This window comes from Periplaneta americana, chromosome 10 (assembly GCF_040183065.1).
Source record: "Periplaneta americana isolate PAMFEO1 chromosome 10, P.americana_PAMFEO1_priV1, whole genome shotgun sequence".
Taxonomy (NCBI): Eukaryota; Metazoa; Arthropoda; class Insecta; order Blattodea; family Blattidae; genus Periplaneta; species Periplaneta americana.
Window position 1 is genome coordinate 129,981,778 of NC_091126.1, and position 18,996 is coordinate 130,000,773.

The window sequence follows — 18,996 nt, forward strand, 5'->3', positions numbered from 1 at the left end:
ATATCCTTAGTTACTACATTTAGTAGAGTATGTCCCTGAATATCTGATTTGGTATATAACTCAATTTCATCAAAAAGTGCATTAAACAGATTTTGAACCAGTCTCCCCCCCCCCCCCCACACACATAATGATATTCAATACTACCAATAATTGAGTTTCATAGCGAAACCTCATATTGATGTCTGTGGTGCAAAGAAAAGGTTCATTCTTTAAAAGTTAAGATATACTTCAACGAAATTTTTGAACTAAGTACCAACAGTGATTTTTCTTTTTAACCACACTCAATACTATCTCAAATCTTCCTCTCTCGATTTTTTTTTTTTTAATCAATGTCTGTATTCACTTCTCTTAAATCAGACCTACAATTTTATATGGCATTCCAAACAGCTTGTAACTGGCTCTCTACTTTCACAAGACCTCAGTAGTAGAATGTGTGGTATGTGGTATTGTGAAATATGAATATTTTCTACGATATTTTCTTTGACATTTCCAAAATGCTTGCTTCAGAACGCATTGTATCACTGTCTGCTGCTGGTTTGGTTGATCAGAAACAGCCAAAACTGGTCGAACAGTGTTCCCGGCATATACAAGGTTGACTGCCACAAATCATTCCAGCTGACTACCAGTTATATACACACTGAGTTGCTGAGTGCAGTGCTAGTTTGATATGTTTATTGCTTTGTGCATCATACGTTGTGTAGTATTGTGTAATATGGTCAGAATTTGATATAATTTAGAACAAAGAATATTCATTTATGACGGTTACTGTAATTACTCGAGATAAGACCTCCCACTTTTTTTTCTGATTTTCAAAACCAAAAGATTGAGGAATGGCCTATATGCGCATACCTGAAAAAGTAGTGGGGAGTCAAAATATAAAATAATCGATAAACATATAACATCCTCAATAATATATTGCAAGGTATTAAAAAACAATTATAGGCTATAATATACAGAGTGTTTCATAATTCCTATTACAAACATCTAGGGATTGTAGAGGGGACTAAGTATATATGATTAGCAACCCATGTACGGAAATGTATCGTTTCGATGCAAAATAAGTTTGAAGATCGAATCGATTTCACATCTCCCACTTCACCAGAGACAATGAACACTACAAGAGTGGTTCCACATATCGCCTAACGGGTCCCAGGTACTTGACCTTCCTGCAAGAGGTGCTGGTAGAGCTATGTGAAGATTTGCCACTGGCACTACGTCAGCAAATGTGGTTCCAACATGATGGCGCACCCACGCACTTTTCACTTGCCATTTGCGAACATCTCCACCAAACTTTTGGGGAAAGGTGGATAGGTCGAAGTACCGTCGCGAGGAGTGACTTTGTGCCAGGAGGGTGACTTTGCGCCATTCGTGCATTTCATAAGAAAAACTTAAGGAAGTAGTCTTTAAAACCGTCACAACGTTTTAAGACTACTTCCTTACGTTTAGTAGTCTCTAAAACCTTGTGACTGTTTTAAAGACTACTTCCTTATGTTTTTCTTACAAAATGCGCGAATGGCACAAAGTCACCCCTCGCGACGTTAGTCCAACTCCTTGCCACCATGGTCGCCAGATTTAACTCCTGTCGACTTTTTCCTTTGGGGCCACATGAAGAACCTTGTTTATGAGACTCCTGCAGAGTCGGAGGAAGATCTTCATTGTCTCTAGTGAAGTGGGAGATGTGAAATCGATTCGAACTTCAAACTTATTTTGCATCAAAACGATACTTTTCCGAACATGGGTTCCTAATCAAAACTTTATCTCCTTAGTTCCCTCTACAACCCCTAGAAATTTGTAATAGGAATTATGAAACACCTTGTATACCAGCAGCAAAGGGGTGAGTGAGAGTCACTGACTAGGACTGAGGCTTAGGAACAGGGGAGTATGAGTCACCTTTACTGGCCAGCATTCAGCCTTTCAGCAGATATAAGAACAGCACAACATTCTTTAATTTATTGCTTATGGAGTAATAGTAATATTTCGTCAAATATATAAATCCTGTAAGAGGAAATATTGTAATTATCCTGGGATACACGTTCCATCATCACAAACAATCTTTAAGTTGGTGAAAAAAGTGTGAATACATGGTAACCCCTGCCACTTTTATTTGTGGGCTACCCTTAAAGAAAAATGGCACACAATCAACGTAAGCTGAAGATTTAAAAGATTTTTTTTTTAATACAGCGAAATGAACTTCATGCAGTTTCCTGCAATCTTTTCAACAGAACTGACGCATTTTTAAGAGAAGAGGGTGAACACTTCGATCATCTGATGTAATGATGAGTAGCAATTAAACACGACAATAAGGGTGTGCTTTTTTGCTCCCTTTTTAGTTTTCTTTACATTCATCACAATTGCAACCTTTGAAGCCAATTTCATTATTATTGCAAATTATTGCTGTAAATAGACATCACCATGATAAATTGTATTTTCAGCGAAATGTAAGCAATTTTGAAGACTGCGTAATCTTTTTTAAATTTAAATTTGAGTAACTTTTTCAGATTTGTTTCGTTCTTCAGGACATAGCCAGAACATTGTTTTAGTCAAGTCTGGCATACCGTGAACTGTGCATGCGCATTATTGATCTTTGTTTTCATCTGCTACAGAGCACGTTTTGACTGACTTCATGCCCTGGTGGTCAGCATGCTGCCTTCTAGATCTGGAGGTCCCAGTTTCGATTTCTAGGCTCGGCTGCCAGGAAATTTTTCTTGAAAAAAAAAAAAAGTTTCTCGGTGTATGGAGTTTGAAAATTCGTATGAATGTGTGAGAGATTGCGAGAATGCCAGGTTATTAATTAAAAAGTTTCAAATAAAATAGTATATACGTACCATAACTGTCACTGGGCAAAAACCTGAACACACGTTTCAACATCACACTGTTGACAAAATAACGACCTGTATGAGCTCAAACAGAAATCATTAAGAGATGATAGAGAGTGATTTGAAGAACACAAATTTCTTCTATAGACCCGCAAACAGTCATTATATGCAAAGGAATTTCGTAAAACTTTCCGTTGTCAAACTTCTCGTACACACATGTACAAAAATGGTTCCTTAACTATGAATCACGAGAACATGAATGCATCCAGAAAATAAATTGTTGCAAATGTACATATATGCAGATCCCACACTAAGTTTTTTCTTTTTCCAGATTTTTAACTGTGCTATTTAATGTAGTAATTTTGATTTGAGAGAAAAATAATTAAAAAATCAGGCCAAATTTTAAACTTTCGATAGACCTAAAGTAGCAAAAATTATTGTATATAAACTTTCAAATGCGACAAACCCCAAATGTCAACAATACAGAATCAGAGTACAAAGTGATCTTATGTTACATGCATGCATAATTTGCGTAATATCAAACAGTCATAACTATACAAATAATAATTAATTGTGGAAAAAAAAAAGAAATCGTGTCTCCTCATTTGATGCCTGGAATTCGTTAAAAAATCAACCATTTACGAAAATGGTCGTGTTTAGTCAGTGTGCGAATTGATGTGGAATGACACAAATATCATTCCAAAAATTCATTTTGGTTAGTCTTTGCTAACAGATTGGAGACAAAATGAAGATTATTAGGAATTCTGACACCAACCATTTCCTATTCTTAGTGTTTATAATACAGAGGTTATACTAAGTCCTATCATTCTATATACTGTATTGTACAATTCCGAATATTTATGTAACATGTAAATATGACTGAACATTTTGTTACCATTCTTCTGGTTGCGCAATGCAGCTACAAGTGTAGGATCTACTTTACAACCAAGACCTGCTGCTGATGCCATCTCACTCACCACCTGAAATGCAGTAAAACTTTATACAACAAAGAGAAATGATATCTTTTCATGTAACATCAATAAATTGACTGGAGAATTACATTCACTGCAAAAGAATGAATTTGGTAAGAAAAGTGGTTGATCATACAAAGTGATTACAAGGTTTAACATGTTTCAAAATTTAGCTTTCCATTTTGCTAAAATACTAAATTAAGATAAGAGGGTTCATAAAAAGAAACTATGATTTTCTATTCCATACAGACTTTCATTTAAAAATTACACACGAACTGTACCATGCTAAACTAAATACTTATATGCCTGCTTGTTTTACATAATCCCTGAGAACGTTTACACATCCCTTCCACTTTTGCACAAACTTGAAAATTTCTCCTCAGTAAAACTCTGGCTTTTGGTAGTCAAACCATTTTCTGTATTTGTGTTATTTCATCCCATCGTTCATATCGACCAGTCACTGTCTTGAGTTCAGATAACGGTTTACTTTATTATCTACCCTTCTCCTGCATAACACAGACGATGTATCTGCTTGAAGCACACAGTCTAGGATTACCTTTTTATTTAGAGAGAAATTACCTGACACTCCCCTACCCCCTGAGCCTGTTACGGGGTGGGGGACATGGTTGAGACCAGTAAAATACTATACGAATAACTTTGAACAAATAGCACTAATTGTTAAGGAATTCTCAGAGAATGATTCACTGTCAATCAAAGAAGCTCAGTGTGTGTTTCATGAAAAAGGACTTAAAGAAGACTTAGCATATATCGATGTACATTTCACTTTTGTAGCAGATAACATTCAACAACTGGAATCCAGCAGTATGTCATTTTGTGAATCCAGGTCTTTATTTTTGAATACAAAGAACAGATTATGTGTAGCTCCTGGCAAGTATGCTGCTCAAATATATGAGAAACTAAGAAGTGTTATTTCAAGAAATCCTGGATATGAAACCATTTATTCTGTGTATAAAGTTCTAAGTGGGACTGGTGGTGAGCTTCCTGAGGGGTTTAATGTAGCCAGGATGGTACTATATAAGCATGTTCTAGTCACTTCAGTGCATGTTGAGAGATTCTTTTCGGCATATAAACAGATTTTGTCCAATAGACATCACAAGAGCGAGTGTTTTAATCTTGAAAAGTTGCTTGTTGTGTACTGTCATTCAAATTATGAACATGGAGACGAATAAGTGCCCACTAAATTAAACATTCTGTAGGACAAATACCATTTATCTAATTTTTTAAAATGGTCATGTAGTGTTATGTTAATTTGCTGTGTATACATAATGAACAAAAAGACGAATAGTGCCATTTAATTAAAACATCATGTAAGGAAATAGCCCAAATTAATTATTGTGTGTGGAATAAATTTTCAGTGGTTAATTTTCCCTAAATTTTTATTTTTTGTGCCTTTTAGGTGCCTAGAATACAATTTTTAGTACCTTTTTAGGAGCCTAAAACACCATTATTTTAGTGCCTTAACTTCCGATCCCTAGTAATAATAGTGGCGATGATAAGAGTAACAATGATAGTAACAGTGACGGAGAGTGAGGATGATAATAACAATGACAATGATGACCACAAATTGAGAAATTGTGCTATTTTGGAGAGGAAATGAAGTACTTTGCAGAAACCTACCAAACATCTACTTTGTCCATCACAAATGTTAAAAATCTCAGAGATTTTATCTCTGTTAATTAAGATGTACTCCATTAACACAACAATGCTGAAATTGTTAACACTCTGGTGAAGAAAAATTTGTTTTAGAGTAAGATTGTGCACGTGCAGTCTAGTTCTAATTTTAAGAGTACCAAAAATTAATACTTTATTCTTACCATTGGATCTCCACTTGGTAAGTGATGACGGAAGTCCAGAATAGAGCTGAGGAGAAATGGAATACGTTCTTCCAGGACATCAACCAAGGCACTCTGTGCTAGCTGACGGAAGCTCAAAATCACACCAACAATTGTCATTCTCTGCAGCACATTGTCCACATCTAAATAAGGGACATTTTCGTATTAGAACAGACAGTTACAAAGAAATCTCTTATACATTATGAAACATTCACTATGTATCAATTTCAATACATTTATTACATTTATGAATTTTTCTCACAACTCTCTAGTATCGATAATTCAAAGTAGATACAATAACTATGTTTTTCTTTCTTTTCTTCTTCTCTTTTTTTAATTTTCTGTAGTCATGTACCAACCAACTCATTTCTTGCTTAAATAGCTAACGTTTATTGGTAACATGCAAAGCAAGCTGGACAGGACAGGAGCATTAGGGGAATTGTTTTCAGTCCCCTATTCTTTTTGAAATACAATAACATATTCAATGTCCCTCCTATCCTACTTAATAAAGTTTTTTTTTTTTTTCAAGACGAAATTATGACATTATATGATCTTAATTAGATAACAAATAAATATACAGAGTCTTTCATAAGTAACGAGTTTCTCGAAAAATCAACTATTTTGGATAATTTTTTGAAATGATGTTCATCCCCACGAGAAACAACCCTTCCCAGTGCCGTACAGTCGATTTAGAAACAAACACCCCTCCCTCTGCCGCCAGAGGAAGTTACTTATCCATGTGTAATGTGCATTTGATGCCAACTTAAAATGACCTGGAGCATGGCCTTCTACACGCCAAGGATAATGGCACACGGCCATGCCTATACACATTGTCGTGATAGACTCAAATGATGAAATGCCATGTAGCCACTTGATGTTATTGCAGAAGAGAAAAATTTCTGCCTGGTTTGAACTTGGAAACAGTGTCGCTGAAATTAAGCGTTTATTCTATAGACGAAGTGTTTCCAGGCAGGTAGATCAGTCGCACAGGCCCAATTTGTTGGCCTTCACGATCACCTGATTTGACTTCCCTGGACTTCTTTTTCTGGGGATTCATCAAGTATCGTTCTATGCAACTAAGCCACACACCATTCCTGAATTAGTGGAATGAATTGAACACAATACAAATGCTTACACCTGACATGCTCACCAGAGTCCATGAAGAGTTGACACATTGCTTACATTTGTGCATTCAGCAGAATGGAAAACATTTTGAAAATTGTACACCATAATTTGTCAACAATTGAAACTGTTTTTACATTTATGTGTTTTAATAAAGGTTTAAAACACTAACCATTCTTTCGTTTAATAGCTCTGGTGGCGAGGGGAGGGGGTGTTTGTTTCAAAATCGACTGTATGGCACCGGGAAGTGTTCTTTCTCGTGAAGATGAACATCATTTCAAAAAATTATCCAAAACAGTTCATTTTTCGATAGACTCGTTACTTATTGAAGACCCTGCATATGTAATGAAATATCCTACACACAAGTAAACATTTGTATTTGAATAAGTGAATCTAATTACTCCATAAATAAAATAATATTAACATCATTAATGTATACACTTATATTACAAATCACTGTAATACAACCTGAGAAATAGTACTTTTACATACATCAGAAATGTAGAATGAGTTTGCTAGGAAAGAAAATGAATTGTAATTTTTCTTAATCTAAATGAACTTTGAAGCTCAGCTGGTTAACACAGATTTGCATATGCAGAATAGAGGAGTACCTTCAATGTTACAGGCAAGCTATAAAAACAAGAATTCTATGATCTGTGTAGACAATGTAAACTACACAAATTCACTTTTTTAAGTATTTTTCAAAATAATTTCAATTGCAATCAGAGTTTTGTAAACTTCACACAGAGATATATTGCTTTTGTTTTTTTTCTGTCCAGATATGGTTGACAGCTAATCTAGCATATTTCAATTCATATCTGAAATGAGGCTACCTGTATAGCAGGGGTTATCATGTGGGCATTTTCAGCAGGCATCTACATGCTGCACTAAGTAGCAAATGTGTAATTGGATGAGTGATCTAACCTGTTGGTAGACAGTTGTATACTTAGCAATATGAGGTACCTGACATGTTCTTATTAGAATATGTTGACTTCATTTAACCATTATCAGCTGCACTTAAAATTTTCTTACAGGATCGTGATGACAGGCTTAGGATTGTGAAGGTGTCATTCTAATAAAATTTTCTTCCACGGCCAAATGATTAACTCCTGCCTTTGATATGGAGGATTCGTCCTCAAAGATGTGACAAATGAGCATCACCATTACAACAATGGTGAAGCGTTTAAGAGGATTTTGAGACTTGGCTTACCAGAAAAATTTGATTTATCATTCCTAGTAACAGCAGGCCTATAAGTTCGTAATAACAACGTATTGTAACACTTGGTTGCACTCTGATTCTTCAATATATTAAGTTCACTGTTGGCAGCCATTCTAGTATGGAGAGAGAAGTGAGGCTTGTGGCAAAAGCCTCTAATGGCATGGTTACGACCTCGACTATCAAAGTTTGAGGGAGTACCAGGGAGGGGGTACGATTCACTACATCTCTGTATGAAATGAGTGTAACCTTCAGTCACAATACTACATCGCGCTATATTGGTATTCTCTGAAAGTGTTGCATTGCTGAGTTTAGTTTAATCAAAAGTGCATGCATGTGTGTGTAACATATTAATTTTGCGTAAAATGGTTCATACTCAGAGAACATTCAGGTCATTATTTGTAGGATTAAAAGAGGAACTGTTTTAAGTAGGACATACGAAATAAAATGTACTTAAAATAGTGAATGGAGGAAGACAAAATGGAAATTTTCAATTTTCATAGTATAAGAAATATCCTTGGCTAACAGGGTGCTCTGAGACAATAAGTTACATTGTTTTACCTATATTATGTGTGGTGAGGGGGGTGGGGAGTGAAAATGAGTGGTCATCATCTTCTTGTGAGGTCTGTATCACAAAAAAAGTTGACAGAAAAACTGATAAACATCTGCTCTATAAAAAGATACAAGGTAAGCAGATTTTTTCAGCCTACCCAGTATTTACACCTTAGCTTCGCCACTGCATTACAATAAAAGGCCATTGCACGATTCTGTGTATTTCTGAGGCTATCACAGAATCAGTGGACTGTCCTGTCTCATCCATATTACACAACACATCGAGCACACTCTGATTATTATGTTTTCAGTCTCTCGAAAGTTGCAATCCATGGATAGAATTATGAAGACAGCAAGAAGCTAGTAGGTTATTTTACGATGCTTTATCAACATCTTGGGTTATTTAGCATCTGAATGAGATGAAGGTGATAATGCCAGTGAAATGAATCTGGGGTCCAGCACCAAAAGTTACTCAGCATTTGCTCATATTGGGTTGAGGGAAAACCCCTCAACCAGGTAACTTTTCCCGACCGAGAATCGAACCCAGGCCACCTGGTTTCACGGCTAGACGCGTTAACCGTTACTCCACAGGTGTGGACACAAGAAGATATATGAAACAGAGATCTACGTCATAATTTGAAATAGTTAGATAGAAGGTCTAGAAGAAACTGATAGAAGAAATGAGTGTACGTGGTTGAAAATTCCACCTCTGATTGAGGTTCTGGATGATAGGTACATCTATTATCACTGATGACCTATTGACATGTACTGAATTCTTACACTATAAAAATGTCACTATTCATGATTCTAAGCTATTTTATCAATTTTATTATACAAAATACAAAGATATGTCAATCAAGTTAATTTGGACAAAGATTTAACTTTAGATAAACAATGGTGCAAATTCATCAATTCCAATAGTTCTGCGAGCACTGAAACTTTCTCACAACTCTTAAAAATATGTCAATTCTATTTCTTTATCCCAAGTCACAGTGGAAGTGCTGAGAGAGTATTTACCCTAATATCTGCTCAATGGACAAACAAATGAAATCACATGCTAACGGAGACAGTCAGAGGTATCATCATGGCGAAATATAATATCAAGAACATGTCCTGTGAACAGTTCCATAGTTATTTGTTACAAGATATAAGTTTGTCTGTTCAGGCTCTTGTGCACAAAGTGGGCTCCACAGATAAGTAGGGTACAGATGTAATACTGATTCAGCAACTAGTGAGAAAACTGACCAAGGTGAGCCATTGTTTTTATCTTTAATTTTGTTCATACCAATTTTTAAAACGTCCTCCTTTTTTCCAACAATGTCGTCTTATTTTAGATGCCATGTCCTCCTATAGAATTTCTTCTCATGGTAACCCAACTCTCGATTCTACCAACACACTCCACACTCCAAATTTTGGTAGATGGCAGTAATGGTAGGTTCTAGAGGATTTAGAAACTTACAGAAGAATGGAAACCCTAAATCTATAGGGTGGGAAACTAGTAGACTCAGGAGCATCTCTGAGGTACAGTATTCGGATTTGATGGCTGGAGAGGAATGCGTGGTTTGGCAAGGAGTAGGTCCAGCTTAACCAAGCCCTATCAGCACGCAACTCATTCCATATTAGGTACACAAAAGACTATTTGAGCTGCTGTGTGTAGGGACATCCCATCTTGTCTAGTAATTGTCAATGCCAATAATAATACAGTAGCCTATATCAATCCATATCATTTCACTTCATAGAATCCACGGTTTTTATAGTTTACCTTAACATATACATTATATATATAGTTATAAGCATCCAAGGGTTAACATCAATACCAAAGAGTACTTCTGTACCCTGATCCAGTCTGCATCATCACAATTTATCTCTGTAAGAACCACATCAATTATCACCCCAATTTTCACATAAATTTTAGTCATTTTCTGATACAATGGGAGTTCACTAAGTGTTTCTATTTTTATTTACTCAATGTGCCTATTGAGTATACAATAATCTCTATGTGTACAGGGTGAATCAAGGTGCTAGGTAATTACTTTTTTAAATTACAGGAGACTATTCTGAAAAAAAAAAAGATAAAAAGTAGAGGAAAGTATTGAGGAATTTAAGTGCATGTGCAGATGTGCACATGTGCAAATTCAAGTTAGGAAAAGTACATTTATTTTTGTGAGTTTTACACAAATTTAAGATATCATGAGATGAAGATAAAGACGACTATGATTATAATGGTGATAAAATGATAGTATGGTGATTGTTATTGTAGTTATTCTAGCACCTTCCATGTTTTACTGTACAATAATTATCTAATTTCTCAGAAACCGGCTGAAATAAAATCTATTATTGACGTATATGTTAATTAACTATGATATTGTAAGCTAGAATTAACCAGGAATATTTCCTAACTAAAAAATAAGTAAAATCCACAATGGCACAGTTTGGTTTATCATGAATTCATGGTCAGTACTAATAATTTCCCTATTTAAAAATAAGATTATCCAGTTACACTGAAGAACCAATTAAATACAGAGTCCTCTATACAAGTCACTCATGCTGGTCATATGCTGATGGAACACTTGCTGAACATGAAGTAAGCCAAAAAGGGGAAAAAAACCAAAATGGAGAAGAGTTCGATCTGGTACTGTGGATTGAGCCTCAGTGTAGCTCAATAATAGAGCGACCAGTGTGCAGAACTGGGGATCCTGGGTTCGATCCCCAGTGCCAGAGGAATTTTTCTCCATTATTAATAAATATTAACAGTAGAGAATTCTGTAGGATCAAAAATTTAATTTCATCATATAAAATAAATGTCCCGCGCCGTGACATCGCGGTCTAAGGCATCTTGCCTAGCACTCGCGTTACGGAATGCATGCTGGTTCGAGTCCTCATGGGAGAAGAAATTTTCTCATGAAATTTCGGTCAATGTATGGGACCAGTGCCCACCCAGCATCATGATGCATTTGGGGAGCTACGATAGGCAGCGAAATCCATTTGCGAATGCCAGCTGTAACGGTTGGGAGGATCATCGTGCTAACCACACGATACCTCCATTCTGGTTGGATGATCGTCCACCTCTGCTTCGACATGTGGGTGTGAGGCCAGCAGCCGGCTGGTCGGTCTAGCCCTTCACGGGCTGTAGCGCCACGGATTATTATTATATAAAATAAATAAACTTCATAGAATATTTTATTATTTTTTGTCTATTTATTTTTCCAATCGAACATTTTTTGTTTCATTATAGGCATAGTAGACAACCTCACAGAATTTAATGGGTACTGTAAGTTGGATTTGAATATTATATTAATTTAATATTATTTCAAGAACATTTTTTTACATAAAACTTCCTTCACAGTGAAACTGATTTCGATTCGTCTACTAGGTTTCAACATCGTGGTCAGTACTACTTCTTGGCTTCATAATGATCAAGAGAACCGACATCTACTTTCCTTTCTGTGTATTACTTATTGTGTGGTATAGGTATACAATATTCTGAAACCATTAATATCTAATAATGAAATAAACAAGTTTTCAATGAAACAAATGATAAAATTTTACTAAAACAATGTTTCCAATATAAAATTAACAGATCTACTTCAATGATTTCCAAGGCACGATTTTCTCATGCATACAGCAAAGCTTTGGCTATTGTCGTTATTAAGTTGAAAATACGACGACATTATCAAAACGATAATAATCGAAGCATTTAAACTCATGTTATAGTAAACTATTTCTTCTGAAATAAAACCTAGTTTGAAATACACAATTAATGTTTAAACCATAACTTTCAAAAAATTATTACAAGAAATATCCTTCCTTAACATTATCATATTGATTTATTTAATAAACCATGATTAAATCCAATTCATTTCTCACAGTACTTAACCAGAAAACTAAATAAATGCTGTGAAATTCAGTTTGTGTATACTGAAGTGACATCTTGTATATTTAAATAATTTGGCACCAAAATTAACAGTTCATACACTCTTAGAAGCTTATGTCACAGGGACAATGGGCCTACGAAGTACCGTGATTATGAAAATTACGTAAATGAACCAATAACGGCTGGTGACAGAAATCCTCGACGAGGCCAGATGCAACTAGTTTAAGTGCCTCCAATAGGACTTGTTTATTCATTATATTAATTAGTATTGTTAGTATATTATTAATATCATTATTACTGTATTATTATGTTTATTATTATTATTATTATTATTATTATTATTATTATTATTAATGAAAAATAATAATGTCACTCATCAAATAAGTTATGTTGTGAGTTTGTTTCAGTGATTGTTTGAGTGTGAAGAAGCAACCCATATTATGCTCAGCAGAAGAAGTATATGTTGAAATTCCCCTGGAAATATTTTTCAGACCGCTGAAGCTCTCAGTAGACACACTGTTCTTCCTTCCTTTCTTTCTTTCTTTCTCTTTCTTTCCTTTTTATTTTTTTCCTTTGACAGTAACAAAAAAGGTTTATTTTTATTTAAGTTTGTTTTGCACCACATTACTACTTAATCATTTATGTTGCCCTTATCAGGATGCAATAAAAACTCGCGTTTTAAGATTATCTGTCAGAAAAGTTGTCACCTATGGCATATGTATCTCGGTAGGCTGTATTTTTATTTAAAATATCCCTTCTTTCAATATCATTTCTTCTCGAAAAAGACACTAACAGTGGATTAACTACATCATTATTTCTGGCATCTATTTCTGTTTATATTTTCCCGAAACACACAACAATATTGAACCATACTCATTACTGTACTACAAAGTACAATAGTACAACACCCTTGCTTAAGTCATAAAGGGAGAGAACAGTGTGGGTCTGTGCCAGCTAAACAGCGGGAATTTTTATGTTATTTATGACCTATTTAGGAAGACAAGTCACCACTGCTATACCCACCCCATTCCACCCTTGAGATCGGTCCATGGATGGGAGGAGTGAAAGCTGACCAGGCCACGAGGCCAGACGAATTGTGCCTCAATTACAGCTTTTCAAGTGCAACCTCAAAGCCCGCGAAAACATACAAAATGCAGAAGCTAGAACCGGCATGAGCGATCCTGGCCTCAGGAACAAATTTTACTGCAAAACAGGTCTATATACATCACATAGTTTTCAAATACTTCTGCAGCGATATAGGCTTCATTCAAATGACTAATATATTATATAAAAACACAAAATTTGATTTCCATTAAGTCAAGTGACTGAGGCCTGCCCTCACTTGCCTCAGTTAATCAGTCGCCACTGAACTGAACAGAATATTAACATTAAAGTAACTGCAAGCAATAAAACTTTATTTTTGCAATAGCAGGGCCCTTAACTTGCCATTATTTGCTCCGATCCTACGAGCATGGCTCATAGATGTCACTAGTGTCCAGAAGTGTAGACATAAGTGCATCACAGATGGTGGGTCTACATCACAATCGCAATGAATAGTTATGATGATGAATTGTTGGGATGTTACAGGGAAGCTGGAGTATTATTGAAAACTTCTGTGTTGCTGAAACTACAGGCTTGTCCAACACAAATTATAAATTCAGAAAGGATCAACCAGGATTTGAACCTGGGTCTGCTGGCTTACTAACCCAGTTCATAGCAACATGGCAATTTAAACTAACTAATAAAACTAAAATGCAATGAACATGGATGTAAACTGTTGTCATTTATATCAATGGTTGCAGGAGTAATAGAACAGAAACAGATATAATGATAAATCCTCTAGCAATGATAAATTTTATCAGTCCCAGCATATTTGTTATATTTTAAACGTTTTATCCATCATTACAACAGCAGTCAAACTTTAGTGAAACCCCAAATAAATCTAAAATAAATCATTATTATTATTATTATTATAATGGAACGAAAAAGACACAGGCCCTAATAATTATTTTTCCTAATTTATTTGGTTTTCACATTCAATATTTCACTTTTCACATAGTATTACACTCTTAAAAATTTTCTCCTGTTATTTCGTTTACCATCTTTCATACTTCTGTTGACTGATCTTGGCATTCTGTGCAAAGAGTGTGTTACAACAGAACTCTACCTGTTTCAAGGGCGTATAACCCTTAACAGGATTTGCCTTTATGGTTCCTGCCACTGTCTTCCTGACTGGCTGGTGCCTTTCACATTCGATTGTTAGTTGTCAACGATGGCATGTGTTAAATCGAAAACAAATCAGTTTGAAGACTAACAGCTAATTAAGGCCCAGTTGTATGAACACAGAATAAAGTCCTGTTAAATTTAATTCCATAGTTATGCGAAAAATATGTTATACAAACTTGGAATAGTGTGTTATTTGGAGGATATCTTATGAATAAGCTATTTCATGCTTTCAATAGTTGTTAAATTTTTATCTAGAGAATAAAATAAAAAATGGCAGCAGCATTAAACATGAATCCCTGACAGTAATGGTGAAATACCATATCATGTATTTTTGAGAGTGCGAAAACAAAAGGCATAGACTTTCAGTCTTACTAATAAATCATGTACAGTTTTTGTATGAGACTAATGAATAGTTGGGACAGAAAACATTACTAATAACCATGCGTAAGAAATGGATATATAAACAGCCTATAACTATACACGGGAATTGCTTTGCAGTAGTTATATACACAAAACTCCTTGTTTAAGCATTGTATATAGAGAAAAAAGATGACTGCCCCTCTAAAAGCTGTTAGTATTGATTGTCATTTTATGATTATGGTTGCCTTGTAACCACAGAAGAACAAATGAGTACAAAATAATTAGAATAATATTGCTGTAGATGTACTCTTTGACCAAAATACAGTATAGCGTAGTAATCGATCAGGCCCAGTAGTACTATCGATACTTATGGTGGCACACTAGCACACACAATCGGATGTAATGAGGAAATCCTGAGAGACTCAATTTCATCCGGAGTAAATTCAAATTTATGAGAACAGATAATGTTAAATCCGTATTTTGCTTTCCAAACCCCTGCAATGAAATGCAGAGCTTTCAGAACATTTGCCTTAATTAGAGCTGCATCGTGAAAGAACTTGTCAAATACACATACTATTTCCCTCACAAGATTCTTGCGGAAATAATATTTAAATGACCTCATTATATCTTAATCGATGTAGAATAATCAATAACTGACCATTAAAGGCTTTAGGTCCAGTTGCAGAAACACCGATCAAATATGATTGGCGATCAAGAGGGTTTGGTTGGCCATCAGTTCTATTTTTGTTGCATAAAGAACAATCAGTATTTGATCAGAGATCAATCTTCCATCAGATATGATCAACAGATTTTTGCTGATTAAGTGACTGTTCATTGATCAAGTATTTATGTTGTTCTCTTTATAGTGCAGTTACTGCAATTTATATAGTAAATAGTTATAGCGTGATAATATTGTTTTCGACATAATGGATTCTTCTCACGAAGAAATTTTAGAATGAAGGAAATATTATTAAGAAGGAATTTTCGTGATAGACAAGAATTGTTTTTATATATAATGACTGAGATTTTGAGTAAAGATTTAGGTTAAGTAAGGATTCGTGTGTTTTGTTACTTTCAAAAATTGAAACTAATATATGCAGACAGACAAATCGAAACCTACCACTTTCTCCTATGAACCAAGTTCTAATAACGCTGAGATTTTATACTATTGGAATTTTTCAGGCGGTCTTGGGTGATCTTGTTAGGATCCACAAATCAACTCTTTGCCGAGTAGTTGGGAATGTTATGCATGAAATTACTTTCTTATCGCAGGGTCTCATAAATTCCCCAACCTCAGACAGGGAACGATTTGAAATCCAGAGAGAATTTTCAGCCATATCAGGAGGTTGTATAGACTGCTCACATCCCCATCCAATCACCTGGTTGAAATGATACTGAACTTTATCGAAATAGATAAGGTTTATTTTCTGTGAATGTACAGGCAATATGTGCACCATCATTGAAATTCTGGAATGTTGTATCCCGTTGGCAGGGTTCTACACATGATAGCACAATATTTTTAATGATTGTGTTACGAGCTCAATTTGTAAACAGAGAGATGGGAAATGAAATTCTTTTGGGCTTTGGAGGCTATGCTTGTTCTTGTTTATTCTTCTAGCAAATCCCAAACAGAAGCCCCCTCACGTTTTTTGTTTGCTTCATTTTTTTTCACTATATTGTAGTCTATTTAAAAATAAAATTCACCTCTTTCCTTTCTACAAAAAGCAACAAAACAGCAGAGCATTCACTTGTTTTCCTAGTCACCACCCACTTGATGCATTCGTTTCACGACTTATAAAGAGCATCAAATTGGCTGTGGTTGCTAAATAGTGCTGTTGTCAAATACATTTCTTTCTCAAATCAGCAATTAGTAAATCGAGATAAGTTGATTGGAGATTCACATTTGTGCAATGCAATGAACAATCAAATAAATCAGACATCAACTGATTGGCGATCAGGGACTGATTTGATTTGCGTTTCTGTAACCAGACCCTAGTCTGAACGTAAAAACAAGAAAAATTTAACATTGTTCTTATGTTAGTCTCGGTGGAACTTTTAAAATCGCATGTAGAAACAAGGAAAACATAAAATCAAAGAATGTAAAATCCAAGTTTTATTGTATATTAAAATGATGACCTAAAAACAAACATATAAATGAGTATTTGAGTATATTCTAAGACAGAGGAATAATTATCCATAGTTTCGAGAAAGGATAGTTGACCACCCTGCCACATGATCTCCCAAGAAGTAGGGTCAAGTGTTGAGCTAACTACACAACCAATTAACTTAACTGGGTATCTGTACCACTTACCAATCCTCAATTATGAAATAGAGTGTGGAGCTTTACACTTTGTCGCTACAAACGCAAGACAAGTCTACAAGATGTGATCATGCAAACTGTAAGAGTTGTCACATGAGTAAGTTTGGTATACAAGGGAAAACAAGTGAAACAATTTTGACAGCAGCAGCGGCAGCAGCAGTACAGTGAATATGCATGCAGAACAAGAAATCCAGTTGCTTACTCAGAGCCACTTTTGGTCCTGTGGTTGCAATGGAAAAGAAACAAACTTCTCTAAAGAATCATTCACTCAAATGCCACCCACACACAAACAACAAATAAAAAATTTAACAAGATTCAACTAATTTTCCTCAAGTTCTCCTACAACTCGCACCATGCACTGGCTAAGGCAATACAATAATGTATCAAAACTTACGCTGCAGTTTTTTGAACTGCTCTTTCATGATCTCTGGTTTATCGAAGTTCGTTCTCAGTGCAACCAAAACATCCTTATTTCCAGCAACCAATTTCTGTAGACAAAAGGAAAACAAACACGTCAGTTCTACATAGACAGAGATGGAATGGCTCATAAAGGAGAGTAGTAGCTGCAAAACTTAGGCTACATAAAAGCCACTATTGTCTGCCACAGCATCTATCTACATCACATCAATGCATTAAATTTCAACAACTGTGTGATATATAAAGATCATACTTCCACAATAAATGCAGACCATCGCTAACATGCACAGGAAGAAACAGAGAAGAACAAACATCAAGCAGACAGGCCATACTGGAAAGCACAAAAGAAAATTATAAGTCAGGATTCCATTATTAAATAATAAACTAAATTATCGTATATTTACGAATATAAGGTGTACCCCAAAATCAAAGAAGTTGAAAGTAAATAAAATATATATATATATATATATATATATATATATATATATATATATATATATATTAAACTTTCTATAGTTAAAAACATTAAAAGTGTTACAATTTTAAAAAAAGGTAATGTACCTTTATGATACATAGGCCCCGTTTCAACATTAGTGTGATGTCAACTTCAGTGTACTTCGAACTACTGCTGCTTCAGCTGGTCTTGATTTCCGGTGTTTCCTTTTGTCATTGGTGCCTTTATGGTAGGGATTGGATGTTTGTGTGTCATGTAAAATGATATTGAATAATGTATATTAAGTATATGCAATTCAATACACACATTATTCGATATCATAATACATGAGACATAAACAACCAACCCTTACCATAAGAGCAACACACCCCCATCCCCACCAATGACGAAAGCAAATGCTGGAAATCAAGACCAGCTGGAGCAGCAGTACTTCGAAGGACACTGAAAATGACACCACACCGGTGTTGAACCGGGGCCCATCTGTCATGAAGGTACATTACCTTTTTTTAAAATTGTAACACTTTTAATGTTTTTAACTATAAAAAGTTTTAATCAAGTGTTAAAGTGAACATATGAAACAATATATATATATATATATATATGAGCAGACGTACCAATAATATTTCTATAATTAACAGTAGTGTTCAATTAGTGTTGTAAATGTGAAATTAAATTTATTAAATAATTACCATATATATATGCGAATAAAATAAAATTTTTGTTGACTGAAATAAAAGGGGCTGACCCCATTTTGGATAAGCAAAATTTCGAATAATACATATATAACTTAAAGGTTTTTAGAATTAACCCTTAAG

At 35.0% G+C, this 18,996-nt stretch overlaps 1 protein-coding gene across 2 annotated transcripts in view; it reads right to left on the reverse strand.

Moving 5' to 3' along the window:
- Hem (Nck associated protein 1 Hem) overlaps positions 1-18,996 on the reverse strand; it is a 155,724-nt gene that overhangs the window by 39,485 nt on the left and 97,243 nt on the right. For both annotated transcript variants that reach the window (XM_069838143.1, XM_069838141.1), the window contains 3 exons: positions 17,705-17,798; positions 5,623-5,783; positions 3,712-3,796 (listed from right to left, as the gene is read on the reverse strand). In XM_069838143.1, the coding sequence (XP_069694244.1) occupies positions 3,712-3,796; positions 5,623-5,783; positions 17,705-17,798 (340 nt within the window). The remainder of the gene's footprint in view (positions 1-3,711; positions 3,797-5,622; positions 5,784-17,704; positions 17,799-18,996) is intronic.